A 26,768-nucleotide genomic window follows, 5' to 3' on the forward strand; every position below is an offset into this window, starting at 1 on the left:
GTTTATCGCAGACCAGGACGAAAAGTTTAATTTAAACAAACCAAATCATTATATTTTAAAAAAGAAAACTTTGTAGAAAAGAAATGGCGTTTATAATCCATTACAGCTAATTATAACCGATTTTGTAGTCCAGCTAATAGTGTTAAATATTATATAAAATTCCGTTTTAATACAATTACAGAATGTATAGTTAGTCAGTCTAAGAGATAAAACGGGTAAATAAATAAATAAATAAAAAATTTCACATTTTCAGCGCTTGCGTCAGAGCCCATAATGCTTGTTATAAAGCACATTGGGTCATAATTTACTGAAGTCCAAAGGGTACATAAATATTTTTGTCTAATCCTGTGTGAAAATTTGTCCTGCAGGGAATACAGAGCATTATTGTCCCCCTAATCCACGTCTGGATTAGGTTAAAGCCTCCGTCGCACTGGAATACCACATTCAGATTACCATGGCAACGGGAAGACTTGGAGGGGTAAATCATGAATGGGCCACGCAGATCACTCGGCTCTGCTGTCGTTTTAAAAGGCGCTGCTCGTTTGTGTTTGTATTCTGTGCGTGTATCTCCGTCTGCGTGGTTGCTGCTAATGCGCCGTCCGTGAGCGCGTCATGAGTCCGTGGGCCGGGGTTATATTTAGGCTCTCAGAGGAAAATAACAGCGCAGGGTGATTCCTCTGAGTGCCGACCGGACTGGCTTCTGGCTTTGTCAAGGACCTGGACACTAGTGCGCAGAAAGGAGGAGGGGGGGCGGAGGGGCTCTCGCTACTGCCGCTGCTGCACACAAACACCAAAATAGGATCGAGCTGCCTGCGACAGTCCTGAGCTAAATTGAGGCTCATGTGTTTTGGAGAGGAGCGCTTAGAGGAGCGTCGGTGGGGAACAAACATCCATGGAAATATATAAGGTACGCACACGTTCACTGTATTTTAAGTATGAAAAAATGTTGCATTAAATTGCTTGTCATGTCTTATTACATTTCTTCTTTTTCTCTCTCTCTCTCTCTTTCTAGATATAATGTCTCATAAAAACGAGATCTACACATATGACTTCAGTGACGGGGAGCATCCTGCGGAGCTCCTGGAGGCTCTCAGGCATTTCTACATCCGCGGCCTGTTCACCGACGTGACCCTGCAGTGTGGCGAGTCCGGTCAGGTGTTCCACTGCCACAGAGCGCTGCTGGCGGCCCGCAGCTCCTATTTCAAAGTCATGTTCACGGCCGACATGAGGGAGAGGTCCGACAGCGTCATCAAGCTGAGCGGCGTGGACGGCGCTGTGCTGGGCGCCCTGCTGGACTACGTCTACACGGCCCGGGTGCGCGTCACCGAGAGCAACGTGCAGAGCCTGCTGGAGGCTGCGGACCTCCTGCAGTTCAGCAGGGTCAAGCAGGCCTGCGAGGAGTTCCTCATCCGCCTCCTGGACGTGGACAACTGCCTGGGCATGCACACCTTTGCTGAGCTCCATCAGTGCCCCAGGCTGGAGAGGGAGGCCAGCAGAGTGATGCTGAGCAGGTTCCCGGAGCTCATGGAGCAGGAGGAGTTCCTGGAGCTGGACCGTGAGAAGATCAGGTCTGTTCTGGCGGATCAGAGCCTCACGGTGCAGGGAGATGAGGCACTGATAGATGGTGTGGTCAGGTGGGTGTCCCATGACTTGGATAGTCGGGTTCACTGCGTGTCAGACCTGCTCCACTCTATCCACCTGAGTCTGGATGACATTTACTTCAACACTTCCTTGGAGGTGCACAGGCAATATCTAACAAAAAACGATGGGAAGTTAAAATCCGTGATTGTTCAGGCGATGAGGTCAAATGGCAAGGAGATCCCTCCAAGCAGAAAAATTTCCCCCAGTATGTACATCATTGGAGGATACTACTGGCACCCTCTGTGTGAAGTGCACATCTGGGATCCCGTCAGCAACACGTGGGTGCAGGGGAAAGACATGCCTGATCCCGGAAGAGAGAGCTACAGCGTCAGCCTGCTTGGTGCAAACATCTATGTGACTGGTGGATACAGGACTAACACCGTTGAAGCCCTGGACACTGTTTCAGTTTATAACTGTGACTATGACGAATGGACAGAGGGTTGTCCCATGATCACTGCCAGGTACTATCACTGCTCCGTGGCTCTACATGGCTGTGTTTACACCATCGGAGGCTACAGAGGAGGAGCTCCCGAGCAAGAGACTGAATTTTATGATCCTTTGAAAAAGAGATGGTTTCCAGTAGCCAAAATGATCCAAGGTACAGCAACTTAATGGGAAGAAAAACTCAAATGCATTGCATTTAATTTGGATTACTATCTATTAAAGATTTAAAAAATAATAATAAAATACTGCTGATCTTGCATGCAAATGTTGGACATTTGTATGCAAGATCAAATATAACATGATGTGAAGTATGCACTTTAAAACACAAGTTGATACCTGGTAATATTTGCTGTTTAACCTTGAAGGTATGACTATGGTAAAAAAAAAAACAACCAACCCCAAGTATTACAAGGAATTCTCAACTACATTTATGTCTGGACAAATGTATCGTTTGTTCTGCATTGTCTTCCTGCTGGAAGGTAAACTTGTCATATCTTCTATGAACAGCTTCCAACTATACCCATGTGTCACACTAGTTATAGTTGATGTGCAGTGTTAGTTTTCTGCCACACATTGTGCTTTGAATGATGGCCAGAGCATATCATCTTCATGCCTGAAGGTGTTCATCTGCATGTCGCAAAACTGTAAACTGGACGTTCAGTCCTTGCCCAGCCTTTCAGTTTAGGTAAAATATACATTTCTTTGCAGCTGTGACGTTCACTTGACGTTTTCAGACTGTAGAAAGCGCGCGATATTGTTCAGACCTTCTTTAAACTTACTAAATTTATCCCTGACCTTACTTGTATGTTCCTTCATCTTCACGATGCTCTCTGTTGATTACTGTTCTCCAGCAAACTTTCCCAGAGCAACTGCTGTTTTGCTAAAATGAAATTACACACATGTGAAATCTATTATCCCATTTGGTTGACATCCTAAAGCAGTACTTTGCACTGGAATTTATTTTGGAGTATCAGAGTAATGGGGGTTGCCTACAGACCACACCAAACCTTTCTGATTTTTATCGCTAAAACCTTTGAAAATATTGTTTCACTTTCCTTCCTCTTTGCAATTAAGTAATGTTTTGAGTTGATCTATTTCATAAAATCCCCATAACAAACACTGAAGTTTGTGATTGCAATGTGATCACATGACTTAGAGCTGGACATCTAACTCTCACAAAGCCTCATGTTTATCTCAGAATCTTTTAGAGAAAACCCAACATTGATCCATCCAGAAAAATCAATGAACACAGACTTCAGTCTACAACTTTTTAAGCAGGCATGAGGTCAGGTGATCCTTATCATCCCTGTTTTCTTTTCAAGGTGTAGGAAATGCCACTGCATGCGTAATGGGAGAAAAAATTTACGTTACTGGAGGCCATTATGGGTACAGAGGAAGCTGCACCTATGAGAAAGTCCAAGTCTACAGACCAGACGTCAACGAATGGAGCATCGTAACACTAAGTCCACATCCAGGTAAGGGTAGTCGAAGGGGACAGAAAAGGAGCATTGATTTGATGTGTTAGAGTTGATTACTTGTGTTTGTACCTTCTGTTTCCAGAGTATGGCCTTTGCTCTGTGTCTCTCCACAACAAGCTGTATTTGGTCGGCGGACAGACGACAGTTGCCGATTGCTACGACACAGAGAGCAACGAATGGCGGCCCATATCAGTGATGAAGGAGAGGAGAATGGAGTGTGGGGCTGTGGTGATAAGTGGGTGTATTTATGTAACAGGGGGGTACTCCTACTCGAAGGGAACGTACTTACAGAGCATTGAGAAATATGACCCAGAGCTGGACTCGTGGGAGATAGTAGGGACCCTGCCCAGCCCCGCCAGGTCACATGGTTGCGTATGTGTTCATAGCGTCCATTGACGTTTTTCACATATATCTATATATATTACAAAATAGATGGAATTGTCTATTCACAGCATTCCCTAGAGTTTGAAAAAGTCTGTCCATGACAAAATGATCTGTTAACTTGTTCACGGTACATTTGCCAAAGTGCTATGTGAAAATCTCAGGGGTCTCTCAATGAGTATTGTAGTTGTCTTTTAACAATTCTTGAAAGGTTTTAATTCATTTTTAAGTGTTTTAAAAGTTTAGACAGAGATCCATTTTTAATAGCAGGACTGGACCTCCACTGCAATTTAACTAAATAAATTACTTCACTCTCTTGAACTGCTAAACTCTGTTTGAACGGGTGATTTCCTATAAACATTCAGCACATTTCTCCTTAACACAACACCCTCCATGCACAAGAGGACACCTTCTTTTGTTATTTTTTTTTGTTTTTCATTTTCAGTTGTTACGTTATAGGCTTACTGATTTTTGGAGATCTCTTTTAATCAGGCTTAAGGTAAAATAAGCATCAACAAATGGATAAGTAAGAACTTTGGTGACAGAAAATAAAGAAATTTCACACCCACTTCCTCCTTTCCATTCACCATTTCTAATGTAACGAGATCAAAATACCTATTTGCAAATATGTTCTCATCCAAAACAATTGATGTTCTTTTCATATTAATAATTGCATTTCTGGTAATCTGAGAGAGAAGGAGACAAAGGAGGGGACCAGAACCATTGCGGTGTTGGCATAGAATGATCATCAATAGGTATTTTTACTCCAGGGCTCAGTTTTACATTCAGAGATGATTGCATATATTGGAAGCTACTTTGAACACAATTGCAAAAGATGTATTTTAGCAGTATTTTTCTAATTAAATCTTTTTATTTTGATTTATGAATTTATTTCAAACAGTTTAAAAAAACAACAAACAAGTATCCAGAAAAAAAACAACAACGTGCATTCACAACTGAGAACATAACAATAAGCTTACCACTCTTTGTTTGAAACGGATTAGGAAAAAGTGAAAATTGATTTAATCCTGTCATTTATTTCAATTTAAAGAAATACATATCATTTACTAACTCGGTAATGATCAGAAATGTGTTATTGAAAGAATATTAAGTAGAACTGATTTGTTTTCCAAGTCATCACTTTCATGCTTGAAACAGGAAATGCTGCGATGTCAACAAATCAATGCAAGTGATTGGACTTCCTCGAATACATTTCTACCACTGGTCTTACAAAAACAACTTACTTTGACTGTTTGGTGTAATAAATGTATGGAATTAGTGTGTATAAGGTTTGAATCTGACTACATGAATATATTGTTCTGGACTAGACTGGATTGCTTTTAAATATATTTAGATTAAATTGGATTCAATATAAATAGATGTGAATTAGACCTGTTTACCTTGTGAATTATCTTGACGTAACATTTGTTGTGACTGTGAGTTGATGAATTTAATTGAACTAAATTATTTTCTTACCTCACCTGTTATATTTTGTATTATTATCAATATCAATAAAACCACCATTAATTTGTTCATTGAAACTAAAACGCTGGTGAACCTCACTATGCTATGCCGTGCAGTTAGACAATATTACACCACCGCCTGCTGGTTTAATACTGAATTGCAGCATTTTGACCTGGAAAGAAAATGCGATGGCAACGCTTTTTGACCCTTGACACTCTCCGTAACACGCAGTTGAACAACGTGCGCGTAGTGTAGTGAAGACTTTCGGTGCTTTAGAGCTTAAAGTGCGATTTACTTACTCTCAACATAACGTAAGTACCTAATTCAATCGTACTGAAAATGCTCTAATGTGCGGCTCGTATTGTCGTTTACTAGCTTATGGATTTTAGAGGGATAGAGGAGGATTTTATAATTCTGTGACTTGTATGCTGTTTATGGAAGCTTGCAGATAGTGAAGCTGTACTAACTTTCCGGATTAAAGAGTCTTTTAACTAAAATGAGCATCACTATAATGTAAAAATATTCTACTAACTTAGCTGGCTGTGCATTAATGTCTGAAATGTTTGAATATCCAAAGCTGGTGAATAAAAGCTAAGCTAACAGGATGGTTAGCCTCTTCAAGCTATCTGCCTCTGTATTAGCTGTTTTCATATATGAGACTAACTAGGGTGAGTTGTCCAAGAAATGTTAATCTCCTTCAGTTTTATGATCCTTTGAGTCAAATAATGTAAACAGAAATGTATTTGCCCAATTCCTAATAAATTTGGCCTTGTACTATGACGTGAGCAATTATGTTAATTTGTACACACTAGCATAGCAAATTTAATGCATTCAGTTTTCGGTTTTGGTGAAAGTCATGCGGATCCAAGCTCTAGATACACACACACAATTCTAAAAAAAAAAAAAAAAAGTTTCAGATCTGAATGGTTAAAAGAATACATTTAAGTGCTGTTTCTGGAACTGTATCATATGGAATTTGAATAAAATTTTTAAATTAAAAAGAAAAATCAAAATGTATAATTCTGTTCAGTTTATTTATATAGCTCCACTTTACAAGACGTTATTGCAGTTCAGTTACATACGTTCCAATTTATCCTACTTATCAAACAGTACAGTAACCTGTTAATTATAAAAATTTGTTTAAAAATTTTCCATTCAAGGAAACTCCGCAGATTCAGATCAGAATTTGAGAAGACAAAGCAGATACACAAAAAATGAACTATTCATACAGTTTCAGCTTTCTAATAGTTTGATTATACATTTTTTACTCAGACCTGTGCAGTTCTCCCAAGTTTTATCATTCAAACTTTGCAGAAACAATATATAAAACTGAGACCTGCGCAGTTTGTCATATCCCAATCGTCATTGCAATGTCAGTATTGAATTACTCACAAGGGAAGTGTTGATGGCAACTCAAATCACCAGTACAGTGCTTAACAGTAATGTTGCAGTAGTTTGTGCTGTAGCCCAAATCAGGATCTCTTTCATATATTTGAGGGTCACTAAAGAATGTGAATTTTATACAGTGTGCCATATTATTCAGTCATAAAATACAATGATACTTAATGTACTAAAGCAGTGGTCTGAACCGATCTGTCCCTTGTCCTACACACTTTGATTACATGGTGAAACTGCCTCACTAGCATGCAGTCAAGCGCTGCAGAGCTTTGCTAATGAGCTGATATTGAAGCCAGGTGTGCTGAAGCAGTAAAAGCTTCAGGAAGCTGGCCCTGGAGGACTGGAGTTTGAGCCCATGGGACTAAAGGCTTCCTAAAAAAAACCCCTCTTTCCCAAAAAACTAGATTTTTCTATTAAATTGGTTCTCCTTTTCTCAGATTTAAGGATGATAAATTTTAAACAAAGATAAATTAATATTTCATTAATCCCAGTCAAGAGGGGAATTTTGCCTTAATAGCACAGAACAACACCCATGGCATAAGATCACTATAGATTATGGAACATAACATGTTTTTTTAAAGGCTGGGGGAAAAGCTTTATTGTATTGAAATATTGCCTAACAATGAAGGCAAGTAACAAGGGGGACATCACTTGAACATTTGCATGTTCTCAAAGAATTGATAAGCTATGTGAGACAACAGATTTAACAACATACTGCACCACAAAACAGCTGATTTTCTGTATTACTGATTTCTGCAGAGAAGGATGGCTGAAAACCAAGGAGAGATGTCTCCCATTGAGATGAAAGTGGCTCGTCAAGTAGAGGTAATTCTGACTTAAATATGTAATCCTATATATATATATATATATATATATACACACACACACACACACGGGGGTGAAAGTAGTTTTAAATTCTTGGGGGTACTATGACAAAAAAATAAAAAATAATATATATATATATATATAAAAGCTGGGTAGCTCTTGAATTGCTACAAAATAAAGCTGTATTCCCCTCAGCCCACTGGCTGTAATGTTGACACCTTGAGATGCCATGAGACCTAAATCCTGAACATCATGGCATGGAGTGCATCCCAGTTCCAGTTTTCCATGTCTGGCATATAACCATTCATTTTAGCTTTTAAACTGGTTCTATTGATCCTGTGTCCAGACAGAGGGGTAATCAGTAGCCGAGCATCATGACCTGTTTGTTCTGAAGATCCTGCAGCTTCCACTTCTCTTTCTAACATGGCGCCTCCTCACCCTGACTCTCATACCAATAGGAGGAACTACAGAGCTGTGTTAAGTTAAAAGCTCATCTTCTGAAGTTGGGATATTTTTCCTCCAACAGGATCCAGAGGAATCACCTCAAACCAGATGTTGGACTGGATTTTATTTCAATGTCATTTGTGAATGTTAGAGCCTCATTTTCAACAGTGGTTGAAAAAGGTTATTATTTTGGAGAAAGTATCATCAATATTTCCACTAAATAAGAGGCAAAAAACTAATTTGTTTGATAAAGGAAAAACCTCTTAGACTCTGAGCCCGACAGCACCAAACTATTTTTTATATTAGACAATTTATTTTCACACAATTATCGTGGTAGAAGACATTTGTTTATTAAATACTTAATGAAACATATTTACCGTGTTTGATGTTTGTTGTGATCGATGTATACTCACAAAGAACGAGGTAATTAGTCTAAGTTTGTAGTTTATTGAATGTTCAGAAACTACAGCGGCTGTAATGCGCCAAGACAAAGGAAAACAAAGGTAAAATAACTGAACAGGTGATTAACTCTAAACCACTCGCACATTTTTACTCTCCGTCTGTCATTTAAGCACACCCGTTGCCATGGCAACCTGCACTCCACAAGCCGACCAGAGATTAAAAACATAACTTCAGTCCGTTATGATGTCAGGTTTTCAGGCTTGATATTTATTTTGCCATTATTAATAAGCTCCCTGAAAACCGCGGTGGTTGATTAGTTAATTTTAAACTAACTGCTCTGCTCGTTATTTTGATAATGGAACCGAAACCCACAGAATTGCGCAACACCTTGTTGAAACAATAATTACTGAGATTATTATTGTTGTTTAATCATTAATTTGAACACGTTTTGTTGATTTTTTTTGTTGTTGTTCTCTAATAGAGTTATTAACGTTTTGATAAGGAGCCAGAGGAGGACGTTCTGGTCTCAGTGTCCTGGCTGTTTGTCACCTAAATCCGAGATCGACTCTAAACCTTCTTCGATCGACGTGTTGCAGCCCTGCTCTAGCAAAGCACGAACAGTTCAGAAACAATATGAAATGAGAAAAAAGTTATTAACTGATTAAGTCTGTTTTAGATTGTTCTTGAAAAACGAATGAGTCACAGCTAATTAGTGGGGGCAGTCGTGGCTGCACAGTGAACCCACTGATTTTTTACAGCAGACAGCCGCTCCCCTCTTTTGCAGGTACTGCATACCCCCTCTAAATCTTTTAGGGGTACGCAGTACCCTGCCATACCCCCTTACTTTCACCCCTGTATATATATATATATATATATATAACATGTCTTATTTTCACCTAGTATTACTTTGGGGATCACAACCTTCCAAGAGACAAGTTTCTGAAGGAGCAGCTGCAGCTTGATGATGGCTGGGTGATGCTGGAGACCATGCTTAAATTCAACAGGTTTGTTTGATTTCTCTTTACCTTTCGAAACTCTAACTTCATATAGGTATCAGCTAACACATTTTTAATCAAATAACATTGTGTGAGTCCATGATTGTTTTAAAAAACGTAAGTTACATCCAGTGGTTTAGAAATTCAACCCCAGCAAATCAATAAATATCACAGTGAGGGAATGATATGAGGTCATGGTGCTTTGGGGTTGTATTGGGTTTCATATTACTGTGTTCTTCATATTCCTTTCGAATATTGAATAAATACAACATCACCAAGCCTCAGATGCATGGTGCTGAATTGAAAGACTGACGTTTGAAGACATTAAAAAAAAAAAAAAACCATCACAAGGAGTGCCCACCAAAATACACAATCATCTATTTTGTTTCTTTCACATTTGGCTCTTTGTAGAAAGTAGTTGCAAAATCTCTGTTCAGACCTGGTATTTCCATTCATCTGAAGTGTCCTCAGCATGACTGGGTGGTCATAATACAGAATAGAATAGAAATATCCTTTAATGATGCACAGTGTTGAAAGCCAGGTGTAGTCATTGGTAAATCGGAGAATGCAAATTTGTAGTGAGGTAAAAATATTTGAGAGGTCTGTGGTCAGGACTGAAACAGTCTCACAATTTGGCAAAATCCTACTGGCTAAAATTGGTAATTGGACTACCTTGCTGACAAACAATATTTAGATTACTTTAATTGCATTGTTGCGTTGTACAACTTTTACCTGTCTGAACAATTTAAACACCATTTCTTCACCTCGTCCTCTTTCAGACTGAAAGCTTTAACTACAGAGAGCAGCGTCGTCATTTCAGCACTCCAGAAATCAAAGTCTGGCCTGTTGGAGATCAATGAGGACAAGACGAAAATAAGGAGGTCTCCAGATAAACCCTTACCAGAGCAGAATGATGAATACAAAGACGCAGTGAAACACAGATCTGTGTACATTGTAAGTTTCATACACATTTGTTTATTATATTCATGATACTGGTGCCATCTGCTTCAAATAAAAAATTTTTTCACTCATATCTACAAAACACAATTTACTTTAGCAGCCTGTTGTTAGTGTTGTAAATCCAGAGTGTTCCTACCCCTTTATTGTTTCTGTATTTCTGCAGATTTGAAGTCTGCCTAACATATCCTAAATTTGCAATAAACACAAAGAACTGAGAGCTTATGGAAAATTGTGTTTGAAAAAGTCTGGAAAGTTTAGAAAATATCCAGTATTGCTATCAGGCAACAACTTTTGAATTTGATTCAAGTTAGGTCATCCATGGCTCATTGTGTGAATGTTGTTTTCCTCATTGTGTGAATGTTGTTTTCTTGAGCATTTCATTTTATTTTAAAAATGTGACGACCTGAATATTCTAATACGGTAATTTCTTTCCTTTATTTCTGGCATTATTGTTAATGTTTTTTTTTTCTTTTACAGAAAGGTTTTCCTCTTGAAACAACTCTGGATGAGGTTCAAGAGTGGCTGAACGAGAAAGGCAGCATAGAGAGCATTCAGATGAGAAAAAACGTCCATCGGCACTTCAAGGTAGAAGAAAAGCATCACTTACTAGTTTTAGTCGTTAAAAGGTTGGAAGATTTAAAATATTTCTTTCTTTCATGTCTTTTACAGGGATCCGTGTTCATCTGCTTTGAAACGGAGGAATCAGCGAAGCAGTTCCTGGAACGGACGGATGTAAAAACATTTAAAGACAATGAGATGCTCGTCTTGTCCAGGTGAGCTCGGCTGCTTCTTGTGAACAGACTGGTGCCACAATAGCATTGTTGTGAACATAAAACTGGGACGGGTTCATAACCTATTATAACAAATGAAAATGTTCTTGCTTTGGATAGAAGTAACAGAGAAAGGACTCTATTTTCACCAGTATATATACATATTTCTTTTTGCAATTTTGATTATCTTATAAAAACTGTAAATCTTTTCCATGCTTCAGTTATTTCCTTGTTTCGACATGACAAATGTGGAAAGCAAATTTCATACTTTGCAAAATATAGGAAGCTGGATAAAACACCACATAATGTCCTATTTATAATATCCTTTGATTGTTCTCTCAGGGAAGCCTACCATGCAAAGAAGGCAGAAGAGAGGAAAAACTACAAAGCAGAGACAAAAGCTAAAGCAAAGCAGTGAGTTGACAGGATGTGGCCTTTTCTACCAGAAACATTGTTGAAAATATCTGATCCACCTTCTTATCTAAACATTTTACAGAGAGAAACAGCAGCAGCAGAAAAACGCTGAGGAAAAAGAAATGGTAAGGTTCCTTAACCATGTGCTCATGAAGCTTCATTTCTGCTTTTGGATCATTTTTATTGAGATATGTAATTATGATTTGCAGGGTTTACTTCTGGATGAACAGACTGGATGTTTGTTGAAGTTTTCTGGAGAGCTCAAAGATGTTTCAAGAGAGGACTTCCATACCACGTTCTCTGGGCACGGAAAGATAAAGTGGGTTGACTTCACAAGAGGAGCCAAGGAGGTATGTTGTCTGCAAGGATTCCTATACAGTCTGCAAAAGTACAGTTTTATTTTCCCATTATTCAGGTCTGGAACATTAAGGAAAAAGCAAAGAAGAACATGGAAAATATGTACTTTCAGACATTATTCTCTTGCTTTGTCCTTTTATTTCGTCTGTCTGTCCCTTCTTTCCTTCTTTATGTCGGTCATTTTTTCACTTTGCCCTCGTCTGTAATCCTTATTTCCTGACCTTGGTCCATCATTCCTTTATCTACGTTTCCTGTTCCTTTTTTCCTTATGTCAACGTGTCCTTATCTGTCCTCCTTTTCTTTCGTGTTTCCTAAATTTCCGTACTTCTAACTGCTGTTGAAGTTTTTACCATAGAAGACTCTGAAGTCTGAAAAGTTAATTTTTACAGAAAAGAAAATGTGAACAGGAGAGCAGTGGAAGACTTGTTTTTAATTTTGTTATTGCTCACATAAAGGGTACGCTTCTGTTTGATGGGAACGCAAAAGAAGCCTTTGAGAAAGCCAAAGAGGCAAACGAAGGGGAGCTGAAAATGAAGGGCAGCAGCGTTACATGGCAGGTACTGGAGGGAGACGAAGAGAAAGAGATGCTGAAGAAGATCATCGAAGCCCAACAGGAATCGTTCAATCGATCAAAAGGCAGAGGTACGTTTTTGTCTCCGGGCTTCACATTCTTGCACAATAGTAGCAAAGATGCTCTTAAGTGCTGATAGGTTGGGTCTGGTTGAAACAGGTGGGAGAGGAAGATCCGGCGGCAGAGGAAGAGGAGGCCGAAGAGGAAGAGGTGGCAGAGATCAAGGCAGGACTCAATTCCAGGGAAAGAAAACGAAATTCGATAGTGATAACGAGGATGACGGCGAGGGTGAGGAAGGTAAGTGTAAATATTGATATAACATACAGGAGACTAAAATTTCACTATATTCTCTGTGACACTTTAAAACAAAGTGGAAAGAGAATGCATACTTTAAAAACAAATATTTACAGTATGCATTTACACACTGGGATTATCTTCCTTGTGGAAGAATCAAGAAAAAAAATCCCCAGTTGAGAGGTTAAATTTATGGTCCATAATAGAACAAACACCAACTGCTCTATTTAGACTCGAGACGACCTACACCAAATATCCAACCAGGAATAAAGGTTCCTAGCCCTGAGCGCTCCCACTGCTCTATCTCTTCATCTGTATTCATGCTGCTGTTGAAAATCCCTGGGATTTCCAGAGAGCAACTGGACTCAGTTTAATAAAAGCAATGAATTTTATTTTTGAGTTAAGTTTCTGTATAGTATCAATGTATGTACATTTTTCTTTCCAATTAACAATTGTGCTACATTGTGTTGTTCTGTCACATAAAATCCCAATAAAACACACAAAAATACAAAATGTAATAGATTATAAATGCGTTACATGGCATTACATATTCTCAGCAGCAGCATCCTCATTCTCAAACATGTACAGATGATTCAATGTGTCCTGTTTTTCTTGCAGCCCCAAAGAGAGAGCTTGAAGACGCCGACGGTCCTCCAGCGAAAGTTTCCAAAACTGAAAATGGCTCGTAATATGGAGACGACATCCAGAGATTTTTTCTTTAGCAAACACATTTATTACAAACGGTGAAAAATGCAGAGGCAACTTAGAACCCATTCCAGTAAAAAATATTCAGGTCTTTGAGAATCGTAGAAAGTCCACCTGGATGTCAACCTGAAGAAACATTTGGAAAACTTGGAGTCAGTTTTCAGCCTTTTAAGCCCTTTATTTTTTGCCTCTCATTTTTATGTTTTCTTTTCTCATCGGAAAGAGTTTTAATTTTAGCACAATCAATGTAAACTTGACGGTCTAATTTCATGAGCTATATCTAGAATTTGTGTGCCATTGGTTTTGTTTCTTTATTTTGTAGATTTACTCAATTGACTGATACGAATGTCATGATTTTTTTTTAAGTTTGCATCTTCCAGTAGCAAATTAAATGTTTATAAAATAAAATAAACAAAATAAAGTTTTGTTTGGAATCTGAAGTGCTTGATATTGCGTATTGTTAATGAACTTACAGACTTCTTTTTGTGGAAGCGGTAGGAAGCCGGCAAATCGTACCTCAGTTCTATGAGCAAAGAACACAATTAGGGTTTAATATTCCTTTGATTAAAAAGGATTGAATTGTCTCACTAACCTGCTAAGACTTCCATCTTCACTCCCCAGTCATTAGCCTTCTTTTGTATGTGCTGTAATCGCATACAGTCGAGCATGTTGGCATCACATTAGATGAGTTCAAATATTCAATCATAAAATGTGGGGTCTTAAAATCTCATCCTCAAAGTTTCCTTTCTAGGTCTTAAATTACTGTTGGTTACATCTCAAATTTGTACATGTTGCTTCTGTTGACTTTATTCCTTCTTGAAGCCAAGGGGATTAAAATCAAATCTGCTTTTGTCACATTATCCATCATATCCTTGTTCAATACTGTAGAGTGTATATTTAGTGTGATTTGACTTAAAATAGTGTGACTTCAGATGAGACTGGTCTTAAAAGAGCTTTAAATGTATTACATTTAAGCTATGGAATAGCAGGAGCCCTAGTAATATAAAATCTTCACAAACAAAATTTGTGCAATTTTAATTTCTACACAATTATAAATGCTTACTGACTAAAGAAAGAAAACTTTGAGGCAATGGTAATGTAGATGGGTAATAAATGAAGGTTAGAATAAAATAGTGAAGCATCAGTATAAATTTGCAGAGGGGTGAACTGAGCTGGAGCTTACCTCTCGTGTTGATGTTTTATGAAGCGAGTAAACCGCCGTCTTTGACATGGTTAAAGCAGCGCGGAGAAACTTCATATCCATCCCTTGAATAAACGGTAAAAACTAAATACTTTTAACATGAACTCGCCTATAGCAGATTTGTACAGAGCATGCAGCCAAAATAGTTTTTAAAAAATCCTTATTGAACTTGTGCGATACAAGCAAACTGTGGATGCCTTTGTCAATGTTGCTGGTAAAGTTTGCCTTCCTGAATGCTAAAAAATGCTTTAAGTGGTTAAGTAATCCTTTCCAGACTGATAATTTGTAGTTAATTACAGTTCATGATGTAAGGATGAAGGTGATTAGTTTTTGCATATGTAACCAGGGATGTTTAGTTTTTCTTTCCACATTGGATTTGATCATTAGTAGAAAACATCTTTTTGTATTTACTTTGGTTATTTTTGTGTGATATTAACGTCTTTGATCTGTAGTGTGCAAAAAAAAAAAAAAAAGCAAATGAAAAAAGGAAATCAAGTAGTTTTCCCAGCATGACCCCGTTACAATCATCCATCCATTTTCTTTACACCCTTGTCCCTAGTGGGATGGGGAGGGTTGCTGGTGCCTATCTCCAGCTAACGTTACGGGCGAGAGGCGGGGTCTCCCTGGGCAGGTCGCCAGTCTGTCGCAGGGCAACACAGACACACTCACACCTAGGGGCAATTTGGAGAGGCCAATTAACCTGACGTGTTCTTGGACTGTGGGAGGAACCCGGAGAAAACCCACGCATGCACAGGGAGAACATGCAAACTCCATGCAGAAAATCGAACCCACAACCTTATTGCTGCAAGGCAACAGCTCTACCAACTGCGCCACTGTGCAGCCTCCGTTACAATCGATTTCCAATTAATAAAACCAAATTACCAGTAACTTCTTTGTCGAGTTAAACTCACCTTGGTTGTGTTTTGTACCAAACGGTGGATTCATTATAACAGTGTCAAACTTTTGGCCATAAGCCTCAGCTTCCAGGTGGCATAAATCACACTGGAGCAGATCCACGTTAGAAAGTTCAAATTCTTCTGCATTCCTTCGGAATATCTCTAGTGCGTCCTCATCGATTTCCAAACCCACGCACAATCTGTTTAGAACAAGAAACATCAGCAAGCTGCTCAACAGGAAGGACTGTCACACCGGGATCTTTCTCTCACCCCGCGTCCAGCATGGCAGCCCCGATGCTGAGGACTCCGCAGCCACAGCCGAGATCTGCCACCAGTTTACCCTCAATGTCGTCAAACGTGTTGTGAATCGTGTAAAGCATGCATGCTGTGGGGACAAAGGGAAACAATATAGTAGTTTATATATATATATATATATATATATATATATATATATATTCAGTCTGCGAACACCTGCTCAGATGCTCACCAACTCACCTGCAATGTGAGGGCTGGTTGGATACTGCTCCAAGAGGATTTTTGGCTCCTCAAATGTGTCTACCTGCTGCAGGCAGCTTTCCAACTCCTTCAGCTTCATTTCGCGATACTGCGATTTTTCCACAGCAATGTAGCAACACCGAGAGAAAACATTAATTCAAATAGTTCTAAATTACAGACAGCAAAAGTAAGCTTTTAAGGTAACCCGCATGTTCCTCCTGGCGCACATCAAACAAAACAAACCCGAGAGTGCTTCTTCGTCTTGTAATTAATCCAGTTTTGATACAACATTGCGCTCTGCAGCCCTCTACGGGTGAAAAATACAACTGCAGGCTAATTTCTCTGCTTTTTCTCTGGTTTTCTTCTGATATTTTCTGGTGCATTGCAGGTCAACTACAAGACGCCTTACCGCCACCTTCTGCAGTGGAGTGTGGATGGGAAATGGTCAGAAAATTACAAACTAGGTGTTGATGACAAACTAAGTGACATAACTTTACCTTTTATTGTAAGAATTTGTTATATAAAATTTCCCGTTGTGTTAATTCAACTTTATCTGGTTTGATGCTTATTAAAGTCTGGAAATCTCTTTCATATACATATCGATTCCATAAAAGCCTGCTAACAAATTCTTGCACATACAGTTATCACTCAAACCTGCTGAAAGTTTATTCATTGTTCTGATGGATATACCTCTTTAGTTTATCTATCAGTAGATGGATAAACATGCAACACATGTTAAAAAGTTTAACATGTGTTGCATGTTTTAGCATGTGAATACTGACAAAGTATTCAATTAATCAATTAATATAATTGGCAGAGTCTTCTATACAATGCAAAGAAAATAGAGTATAGAAGATGGATGGTTTAAAAGAAATAATCTTTTCGACTACACCTGGAATTCTGGTATGGCACATTATGTAAGGGGACTTTAAATATGAAATATTATTTACCGTATAATCCAGAAAATCCCCTCACATCTAATGCTGAACCCAACACTTATTGTTGGTCACCTTTTGTTGATAATTATACAATAAAAATGCATTCTCACTATACTTATAGTAAATCCAATAACTGTCAAGACTTTGAGCAGGGTGGGACGGTCCCAAACTATCAGTTGCCTAGAAACGCTCAAACAAAACAGGACTTAAGATGACTGTGCATGAACTGAAGTAGTTACACAAATAATACGTGCCAGGCTTATCTATTCAAAAATACGCGAACAGGGATGTCAATAGTGTTGTTGCAGTAGCAGAAAACAGAACATAATGTACTACAAGAAAATCGCTTGCTTGTAACGAGTAGTCAGTTGAGCTTCCGGTATCGCGAGAAAGCCCGAGAATATGGAAACAAGACAACAAAAATAAATTTGTGGACAACAAGCCAGAGTGCATGATGGCGGCGTCGCTGCTACGCCGGGACAAGAGAGCTACTGCCGCCCACTTGAAGGCAGACTTAAACCGGACTGACAACAGCTCGGGACTCCGACAACTTCAGGACCTGCTTGACGCCGTGCTGAATCCCGAAAAACCAGCTGCGGACACAGAAGCCCTGGACTGGTGTAAATGTCTGATCGCGGGAGGCGAAGGTTTCGAGGAGTTCTGTAAAACCGTCCGCTCCTATGACAACGCGACTCTGTGCGGACTGGTTTGGACGGCTAATTTCGTGGCATACCGATGTCGGACCTGCGGCATCTCTCCGTGCATGTCACTGTGTGCTGAGTGTTTTAATAATGGAGACCATACGGGCCATGATTTCAACATGTTCAGGAGTCAGGCTGGTGGGGCCTGTGACTGTGGAGACAGTAATGTCATGCGAGACAGTGGGTAAGTCTTAGCTGCTCATGCTAATGGGCTAGCAGGAATCGTTCTGACAGGTGTTGCTGTGAAGTGAGCCAACCTAGCTGATAAAATTTTCCTATCAGGGTTTTCCGTGTCACTGTTTTGTGCTGTTATGTCGGAGATTTTATGAATTATTTCCAGTCTGTTGTGTCGAAGCTCCCTAAACTAGGCAGGTAACTTTTACTGCTTAAACATGGTTCTACTACTATTTAGCAACAGCTAGTCTATCTCTTTATTACCAAATGGTTACTGCCTAGATATAACATAAACGGGCGACTAAACTAGGTTATTTCTTCTGTCAAACTAGGAAACTGCTTTTAAGTAAATGTCTTAAATCAGTGATAGTGGTCAATGTAATCGCTCAATGATAAAACGGTGACTGTCATTGTTAATAGGACCTTACTTCAGACAAAATTTATATTAGAAAGATTGTAGCAAAGAAAATGGTTTGCCAAAAAAAGAAGAGAAAAAAAATCCCAATATTAAAATGACAGGTGTAGCTATAATTTTAATAAAACATTTCAAATGCACACATATTATTTAGAAAAAATCCAATTGTTTGTATAATGTATCTCAAAACCTTATAACAATTTTTTTTATGTGGTTAATTGAAATATATTAACATATTTTTACGTGGAAAAATTTCTTTAAACAAAAAGTTCTATTCTTTACAATAAGTTTTTTCATTTATTGCAATTCTCAAAATGAAATGAAGACACTTTAAATAATTACATATACATTTAAATATGCCCTTGCTGTGTATTTACAGATAATAAACCATGTGTATTAAAAATACAAAATGCATGAGATTGAACCAAAACGAAACAAAAACTGGCTTAATCATTGTTGGCACAATAAAAGCAACTTGTTTCAATTACACTCTTTACTTAAAAAGTATAGAAACTGAAACATTTCCTTCTAACTTACAAATGACTTGTATTTATTACTGTTATGTATAAATATAGGTATATCTGTCTTAAATTTTCATTCATTTAGACATTAACAACTGCATGATACATGTTATTAAAATAGGACATAGTAAAAATTACTTGGTTGGCAACACAAAGTCAGCACATGACATATGCATGACAGAATTACCTTGTTAGATGAAAAGTGTTGTAGGTTTTTTTCAGACAGTTCACTGTCAGTGCATAGCAACAGGTGGAGGAGGGGGCTTGCTGTGCTGCTGTGTGTTTCGACCATCTTAAACTCAGGTCACTCTGGAGCTTTCTTGGAATTTTCAATAAAATGACAGAAATCTAGGAATATGATTTAAAAATATTGTGCCTTTGAAAGTGTACTTTTAAAGAAATATCGAGATGCCTTGATACCAGTAACTGTCTTGAGATTATATCTGCTGTCCATCTTTAGTGATAAATTTGTAGTGATGCCTTCATAAAGCAGATATAGTTCTGCTTGTAAAATATAGCATTCTTCTTTATTTGGGTGTATATAATTAAGCGGTTACAGGGTTTCCCCCAGAAAACTTGCTAATAATAATAATAAAATAACTCCGAGGAGAGCCCGAAAGCTCCTCACTGGGCTGAACCTGCATGAGGTTAGCGCTGCTCGTTATCACAAACACTCCAGCAAAACTGGACCACAGACATAAACTTTACAGGGAGGGCACAGAGCCACACGCTGGGCAGCGTGTTGAGATGTAAACGCCGCATATAATTGTTCGTTCATAAAGATAAATCATTCTCACCCCTCCACAACGCGCACCTCTGAATTCGCTACAACTTATTCCTGCGGTTCACTTTGAGCTGCGCAACCAGAGCTAACGCGGCGGGTTTTAAACTCTTACCTAGAGTTCTCCAAAGGATCATAATTCCTCACAGTAAGCTGATGTAAATATCCATACAGGTCAGCCTGTGTCCAGTTTGAGTGAAAGGAGGCGCGCACGATCCCGCTGAGGTAAAGTAGCGGCAGCGCGCGAGGCAGCTGTGTGATAAAGTCCGCGCGCTGTCGGCTTTAAATGCAAAAACTATAAACCTATCTATTATAAACCTATCCTTTAGGAATAAATCTGCTCTGCTAATGAAATGCTAAGAGCAACAGAGACGCTTGCAGCCCGACTTAAAAAAAGGAAGCGATTATTATTATTATTATTATTATTATTATTATTATTATTATTATTATTATTTTCCTAGAAACGTAAACAAGCAACGCGTAGCCTGGCGGCGGGCTAAAGCATGGCAGGCCGCCAGGCTTATAATACACTGGGGGAAACTCTGGGTTATCTCTCTTGAAAGAAATCATCTCCTGGTGAGTGACTTGCTTATGTCATTACAGTCTTAAGCAACTTAAGGAAGGTATGTCCTAATCTTTGTTTACTATGGGTCAAATTGTACAGGACAAGAAATACAAAAAACTAATAATTTTTTAGTAGAGTACCAACTTTAAGCAAACCGATTTTACATTTAGCAAGATTTTTTTTATCAGTCTAATTTTTGGAGTCTTGGGGAATCAAAATTTTTTGGTGATTAATCAGAATCATCCAGATTTCCTATGATTGCTTTGGATCGGACGGTTCAAATACTTGAAAATATGATTTTTGTTTTTGCTTATTTATTAATTTACTTACTAGAGCAAAATGATACCTAATGCAAGACACCACCATATTGAGCTAACAAGAATGAGACAGGATGAGATTTTAATATTGAATAAAAAAAATATTCTAATAATCAAATGGAATGGATTCTTTCACGAAGCTTTAGAAACAGCGCTAGGTGAAGTAATATTTTATTGTAAATCTGGAGGGGCAGTGTTGTCCAAATGAATATTTTTCAAATGTGAGGGGATTATGTCCCCTTCACATATAATCATGGTGACGTCTCATTCATCTTTTTTTGTCTTTCTTTTCCAGTAAAAATCTTATAGAAGTAATTAACAAGGCCTTAGAAACTCTAATATGTTATAATCCCAATTTTAGGTTGGGAAGTCATACAAACATCCATATTGACTCTTAAATTTGTGGATTTTTCTTTATTTATGTGTTTTTCTTGAATTATTCATCTATTAGAAGCCAGGATTAACTTTTGTCCTTGACTTGACAGCATAGCATATACATACATTTAAGTTTAACGTCCCCAGTGTAGGGAATTAAGACCAAAGCATTTCTGTAGCAGTATTCAGTACCAGCTGCTTTGTCAGAAAAGTCTATATTTTATTTTACAAGGTTTTGTTTGAAAAATATGTATCTCATATTTAACTTATTTAAGGTATGCATACTTTAAGTGAAGTAATTATATTTTCATTAATATGTAAATGTGCATTCATGTTCTTTAAAAGGTCTTAAATATAAGTTATTAATACTTATTAAAACTCTTGGCTGTTATGGCATTGGACTTCATAGTTAAAATAAAATACATGCTAATATGAATGAGTGCAAGTCTGATTAGGTAAATATAATTTCATCCATGAACCGCAGCTAAGTTAGCAACATAAATGTCAGAAAATATTTAATTGGTAATTAGTTGTTTATTCAGCAGTTTTTGGACAAAAGGAACAATTTTAATAATCATACAAAGTTATGTGGTTGGGTAATAACTGCAAATTAATTCACACTGTTGGCATATTTGTTCAGAATGATTTTAATTACAGTGGCTTTCAATAATCAAGAGATAAAAAACAAATGTGCAAACATGAAAGAATGACTGTGAAAAATGCTTCTTTTGTGCCAATGTTTTTTTTAGTTTATGTATCATTTATTTATCTTTGTATTTTTCTTCACTGACAGGTTTTGCAGACGGCATAGGTTAAGAACCGGGGAAAATGTTCCCTCCATACCCAGAGATCTTCTCCTGATGTCCGAGATGGTTCTGCCTCGCTTCATCCTGTGCATCATTCAGTATCTGAGAGATGGATACATTGAACCAGGTGAAAACAGTTTAACCTCGAGCAAACTATTGGCATATGGGAAACCTTTCTTAGCTTTCGGATTTAACACGCCTGAAGTAATTAATTTATTCAGAATAACTTAAATCTAATATTTTAATTGGCTCTTAATATCGCCTGATTGTTGAAATTGTCTTCCTTCTATCTGGCTCTGCTGCTGTCTAGCTGTGGACGCTTTTGTAAATTACATTTATGAGTTTTTATCCTGGTTAAAGAAATAAAATAAAAAAAGAAAAAACTCTTCCACTCTATAAAAGCTGTGTTTCTCTGGTTGAAAAATAATTACAAAACAGCGTTCATTATGCATACATAATCTGGACATTACACAATTGTGGTTTGCATCTGCAAGTGGTCCGGAAAGCGCTGGATCTTGTGACTTATGCTGCTTATCTCTGTTTGCCAGACACGTCAGTGGAGAGAGATCTCCAGAAGGTTCTTCAACAGCTGGAGCCTCAGATCACGTTTTTGGAGGAGCTCACAAAGATGGGAGGAGCAATGAGGACAGTACTGACAAAGATCTTGACCAATCAGCAAACGTACAAGGAGCTCAGCATGGGTAACCGATTTGGCTTTAAGCATACTGGATCTTTAGATGCCATGCTCCCTTCATTTAATTTTTTTTGTCAGTTTCTCAAGCAAATAATTCCTTTGAACTTGTGATTCACTGATGTTAAACAGCAAAGCTCCTGAAACTTTCAGCTGAGTGATTTTGTGCTCTAAAACTTGTCTACCCCCACGAAAATATACACGATTAAAATGCCTGCCATGATTTTTTTTAATTTGTCCATTACATTATCAGTTACTGTTTTTAATTTGCTGTTTCAGGCAAAGAAGACAACTTGTATGCTAAAAAGAACTACGACAAATATTTGTCAGCACTGAAGAATTCAGGTCTGGTGTCTGTGGAGGAGAAAAACCAAAGTGCTGCTGCTGACATTGCCGTTGGTGCTGAAGGAGGTGCTGGGGCAATGGTCCTGCTGGGTACGGTTTTATTTATGTATCTGTTAACCGTCTAGAAATAATTTGGACGTTTATAATGTAATGGTGTGATTTTTGATTTATGTGAGGAGGGGTGAGAGGAATGTTGGGGGGGAAAACGGCTGTGGAATCATAGTGTCTTTGGTTTATTTGTTGAAGGGATGCTAAACTCCTGCTGCCTTTGTTTTTTTATTTTTATATGATTTCACATGAAAATTACTTAGAAAATTTTATTTGTAACTCAAAAGTTGCTAACATGAACCGCGGAGAAAATATTTTTGCTGGGCATCACTGAGCAGCAAGCACATAACCTCTGCAGAACCTGAGGAGAAACTTTGCTAGCAGAGTATAGACTTCCTAACACACTATTCTGTGTGAGTTCAAATGAATAAGAATTGTTGAGACATTGCTGTTACTTTTACAGGGTTTCTCTGGGGTCCTATGTGAAAAAGCTCCTTGGCCAATGGTGGATGGCAACTAACAGCCCTGTTGAGAACAGAATGAGATGTTTCCACTATTAAAACTAAGTTTAGAGTTGGCACTATTTATTACCTCAGCTCTAATTCCCAAAGGTTGTTTCCCCCCCACCGTCTTCTCCTCAGTTTTCTGGTAAAGTTTCATTTTCTTGTTGCTTTTTTGTGGCTAAGAATTTTTCCTTTGTTTTCTTAGGAACCACTGCACCAGGAAGCCCAGATGAGTCTGCTAAAGAGGTTCGTATCAGCATGCCTCAGTAGCTATTCCCCACTTACTGTCATCAGGAAAATGAATCATGTTTGTTTACTCCACTAAGGACTTAGTTTGTTTTGGTCTGTTATTCTTTGTGGCTATTCAGTGTGATCGTGTTAGTATTCTGAACCAAACTAATCTAATTAAACTCCTAATCGGCTTTAAATATCTTATATTGCTTAACTGTTGCTTCATATTGTTTTTGTTTTCGTTTTTCAGGAGGATCAAGATGGAGGCCAATCTGTTGGCCAGAGGAAGAGGGTTAAACTTAGCAGCAGTACCAAAGGTAAATATCTGGGTGTAAAATAAAATTTCACAATATGGGAACTAAATTGAATTATTCTTTGTGTTTTTGCCCTCAGATCCATACATTATTGATTCGCTAAAGCACAAATGCTTTCTGGAAGAGTTGCTATTTTGGACAATAAAATTTGAATTTCCACAGAAAATGGTCACGTTCTTGTTGAACATGTTGCCAGATCAAGATTACAAGGTATTTGGTTTCCTGCTTTCACTTTTTTTCAAGGCTTTATCTTCTTCTCTCTGAACTTTACTTCATGATTGTGTCTTTCCATGCAACGAAATAAACCTTTTTACTTGCACTGCTGTCATTTATAACATAGCTGCAGAAAAACAGGCACTGTCAGAACAAACGGACTGTAAGTGTGATTTACTTTTTCTTGCCAGATCACATTCACAAAGACGTTCGTTCAGCATTACGCCTTCATCATGAAAACGCTGATGAAGAGCCACGAGTCGGACACGATGTCCAACCGCATCGTGCACATTAGCGTGCAGCTGTTCAGCAACGAGGAGCTGGCCCGACACATGACGGAGGAGTGCCAGCTGCTGGACATCATGGTCACGGTGCTCCTCTACATGATGGAAAGTTGCCTTATCAAAAGTGAACTTCAGGGTAGGTTAACCAAATCTACTACTTAGCGTTATGTTGATTTCACACGTTTTGACAGTACGACGATTGGCACAGGTACTCAGCTTTGATAACAATTCTTTGTGACATGACTGACAATTTTTAATTGCACAATACTTTATTAATCCCAAATGGAATCATATTGTTGGAGTATTGTTGTGTTATTAGATAAATAAAAACTGTTTGAACTTTTAAAATGTAGCAAAAACAAAGAAGAGGCTGAAGTGTCTTAGTAGAAATGCTCGGGTCACAAGATTTACACTAAAATTGAAGACTAACGTAGATCACATGATGTAAATGATTTTATTTAAAGCAAAATCCAACAATTATTTGTGGTGTTCGAACTGTTAATAAATAACTGTTTTTAAAGGGGTCCCAAGTATTTGCAGATTTTAGTTGTGGTCTCTACAAATACTGGGGGTCCAATGTTTACTCTACTATATTACCCAACATTTATTTCACTCCAAATAGTCCTTTGTGATTTGAATATTGGAAACACTGATACTATAAAAACGATTATATCTACAACATACATTGTGAAGCTCTAGTTGTTTTGGCCTTTCATCTTTTCTAGCCTGTCCCTGTCTTGTACTCTCTGGATCTAGTGTTCTATAGCAGGCATTACTTGAATTTTATAGAATTCCTGATGTAGGCAGCTGTATTTCTCATTTTCTGCATGCATCACAATAGATTTGACATCCAAATTAGTGCACAGAATGCCTTAGAAATTTGTGACCTTAATGGAGAAAAAATTGAGACCGGCACAACTGACTAAGAACTGGAGCTATTACAGCAGCTAACAAAGCTCCTTCATTGACATTTAAGACAAAACAACACAGTTTTGAAGAACAATATGCAGCAGATGTTTATTTGACTGAGTTTATTTGATCTTTGTTGTGTTGACGTATCCTGAAGATGACTTCAGCTTAAGACATCTAGGTGTACTTGTGGGATTTGCATTGTTTGACTTTTTCTGTTTGTTCTGAACAATTAAATGCATTCTACTGAAAGAAACCATATAATTCAAATGGGTAACACCTTATTTGAAAGGGGGTGAATAAGACTGACATGACACTGTCATAAACGCGTCATGAACATGAATAAGGCTTCATGAATATTTATGACTGTTGTCATAAAGTGTCATTCGGTAAATTATGACACTTTTAATACAAAGTTGGCATTATTCAAAATGTTTTTGTTATGGCAACTTAACATTAACCAAGAAATCATTACTGATATAAATTTGTTATAAAAGTATTACTGATTGCACTTTAAAAATTAGGTAACTTTATGTTATTAAAGGTAAAGTTTAAACAGTGATGATTTATTGGTTAATGTCAAATTGTCATAACAAAGACATTTTGAATAATGTCAACTTTGTATTAAAAGTGTCATAATTTACTGAATGACACTTTATGACAACAGTCATAAATATTCATGTTCATGACAGGTGTTATGTCATGTTTATGAAAGTGTCATGACAGTCTTATTCACCCCCCTTCAAATAAAGTGTTACCTTAAAATGTTTTGTTTTTTCCTTTAGATGAAGAGAACAATCGGCATGTTGTGGTAAACTGCAGTGAAGCACTATTAAAGAACAACACTTACTGGCCCCTAGTTAGTGACTTTATCAACATCCTCTCACACCAAAGTGTAGCGAAAAAGTTCCTGGAAGACCATTCCTTGTTGATGCTCTGGATGAGCTTTGTTTCATTTTTTCAAGGTATGTTTTTTTTAAAATTTATTTATGGAGTTAAATGCCATCTCTCATCTCTATGACCTGAATGTAATCGATCAGCTGTTTATGTCGCTATCTTAAACTTGTTTCACTTCACGCTGCACGTCTTTTACTTTTACTTAAGAACTAGACCTAACCCGACACTTGAATTTCACGAACGCTGTGGGATTTGCTGGTCATAGTCTGATTTTCATTTACTTTGGTCATTCTGGTTTCCACTAAAATGAATGAGTTTTAGAAAAATAATGTGTTAGAGGAATTTCAGTCTGTGCTCCCCACTTTGCTAAATGTAGTCGGGTAGGACCCTAAAAATAACATTCACCTTTGCACAGTGGACCTAAGTATCCTCTTGCTGACAGCTTGAACACAGTGTCACTATTGGGTTTTACCCATGCTCTGCTCTCGCTAGAAAAATGTTTAATAAAGATTTGCAGCCTAGATATTTCTGCTGAACAAATACCTGCAAATATGTTTTAATGACCAAGAGCAGTGAAAGATAAAAATGCAGAACAATACTATGCT

At 37.9% G+C, this 26,768-nt stretch overlaps 4 protein-coding genes across 5 annotated transcripts in view; 3 read left to right on the forward strand and 1 right to left on the reverse strand.

The window, feature by feature from the left end:
* The first annotated feature begins 372 nt into the window (after positions 1 to 372).
* On the forward strand, positions 373 to 4,513 carry klhl23 (kelch-like family member 23). Its single transcript, XM_008399696.3, has 4 exons — positions 373 to 907; positions 1,013 to 2,239; positions 3,408 to 3,560; positions 3,646 to 4,513. The coding sequence occupies exons 2-4, from the start codon at positions 1,018 to 1,020 to the stop codon at positions 3,957 to 3,959; spliced, it is 1,689 nt and encodes a 562-aa protein (XP_008397918.2). The 5' UTR covers positions 373 to 907; positions 1,013 to 1,017; the 3' UTR covers positions 3,960 to 4,513.
* A 1,049-nt stretch (positions 4,514 to 5,562) lies between these two features.
* Positions 5,563 to 13,983, forward strand: ssb (small RNA binding exonuclease protection factor La). Its single transcript, XM_008399648.3, has 12 exons — positions 5,563 to 5,719; positions 7,566 to 7,631; positions 9,378 to 9,481; positions 10,252 to 10,426; positions 10,910 to 11,017; positions 11,102 to 11,205; positions 11,545 to 11,616; positions 11,699 to 11,741; positions 11,826 to 11,966; positions 12,429 to 12,615; positions 12,704 to 12,841; positions 13,457 to 13,983. Exons 2-12 carry the CDS (start codon positions 7,572 to 7,574, stop codon positions 13,525 to 13,527), a joined length of 1,203 nt encoding a protein of 400 aa, XP_008397870.1. The 5' UTR covers positions 5,563 to 5,719; positions 7,566 to 7,571; the 3' UTR covers positions 13,528 to 13,983.
* mettl5 (methyltransferase 5, N6-adenosine) lies at positions 13,208 to 16,441 on the reverse strand. The gene is made up of 7 exons (XM_008399660.3): positions 16,136 to 16,441; positions 15,911 to 16,025; positions 15,656 to 15,840; positions 14,727 to 14,809; positions 14,136 to 14,187; positions 14,017 to 14,066; positions 13,208 to 13,669 (listed from the first exon to the last, which is right to left on the reverse strand). Exons 1-7 carry the CDS (start codon positions 16,233 to 16,235, stop codon positions 13,628 to 13,630), a joined length of 627 nt encoding a protein of 208 aa, XP_008397882.2. The 5' UTR covers positions 16,236 to 16,441; the 3' UTR covers positions 13,208 to 13,627.
* A 1,068-nt stretch (positions 16,442 to 17,509) lies between these two features.
* The window catches only part of ubr3 (ubiquitin protein ligase E3 component n-recognin 3), a 40,277-nt gene continuing 31,018 nt past the window's right edge, over positions 17,510 to 26,768 (forward strand). For both annotated transcript variants that reach the window (XM_008399679.3, XM_008399687.3), the window contains exons 1-9: positions 17,510 to 17,958; positions 21,716 to 21,855; positions 22,277 to 22,429; positions 22,699 to 22,854; positions 23,521 to 23,561; positions 23,797 to 23,863; positions 23,940 to 24,070; positions 24,265 to 24,493; positions 26,052 to 26,231. In XM_008399679.3, coding sequence (XP_008397901.2) covers positions 17,525 to 17,958; positions 21,716 to 21,855; positions 22,277 to 22,429; positions 22,699 to 22,854; positions 23,521 to 23,561; positions 23,797 to 23,863; positions 23,940 to 24,070; positions 24,265 to 24,493; positions 26,052 to 26,231 — 1,531 coding nt within the window. In that variant the 5' untranslated portion in view covers positions 17,510 to 17,524. The remainder of the gene's footprint in view (positions 17,959 to 21,715; positions 21,856 to 22,276; positions 22,430 to 22,698; positions 22,855 to 23,520; positions 23,562 to 23,796; positions 23,864 to 23,939; positions 24,071 to 24,264; positions 24,494 to 26,051; positions 26,232 to 26,768) is intronic.

Source organism: Poecilia reticulata, chromosome 2 (genome assembly GCF_904066995.2).
Source record: "Poecilia reticulata chromosome 2, P_reticulata-male-v2, whole genome shotgun sequence".
In the NCBI taxonomy this organism is placed as follows: Eukaryota; Metazoa; Chordata; class Actinopteri; order Cyprinodontiformes; family Poeciliidae; genus Poecilia; species Poecilia reticulata.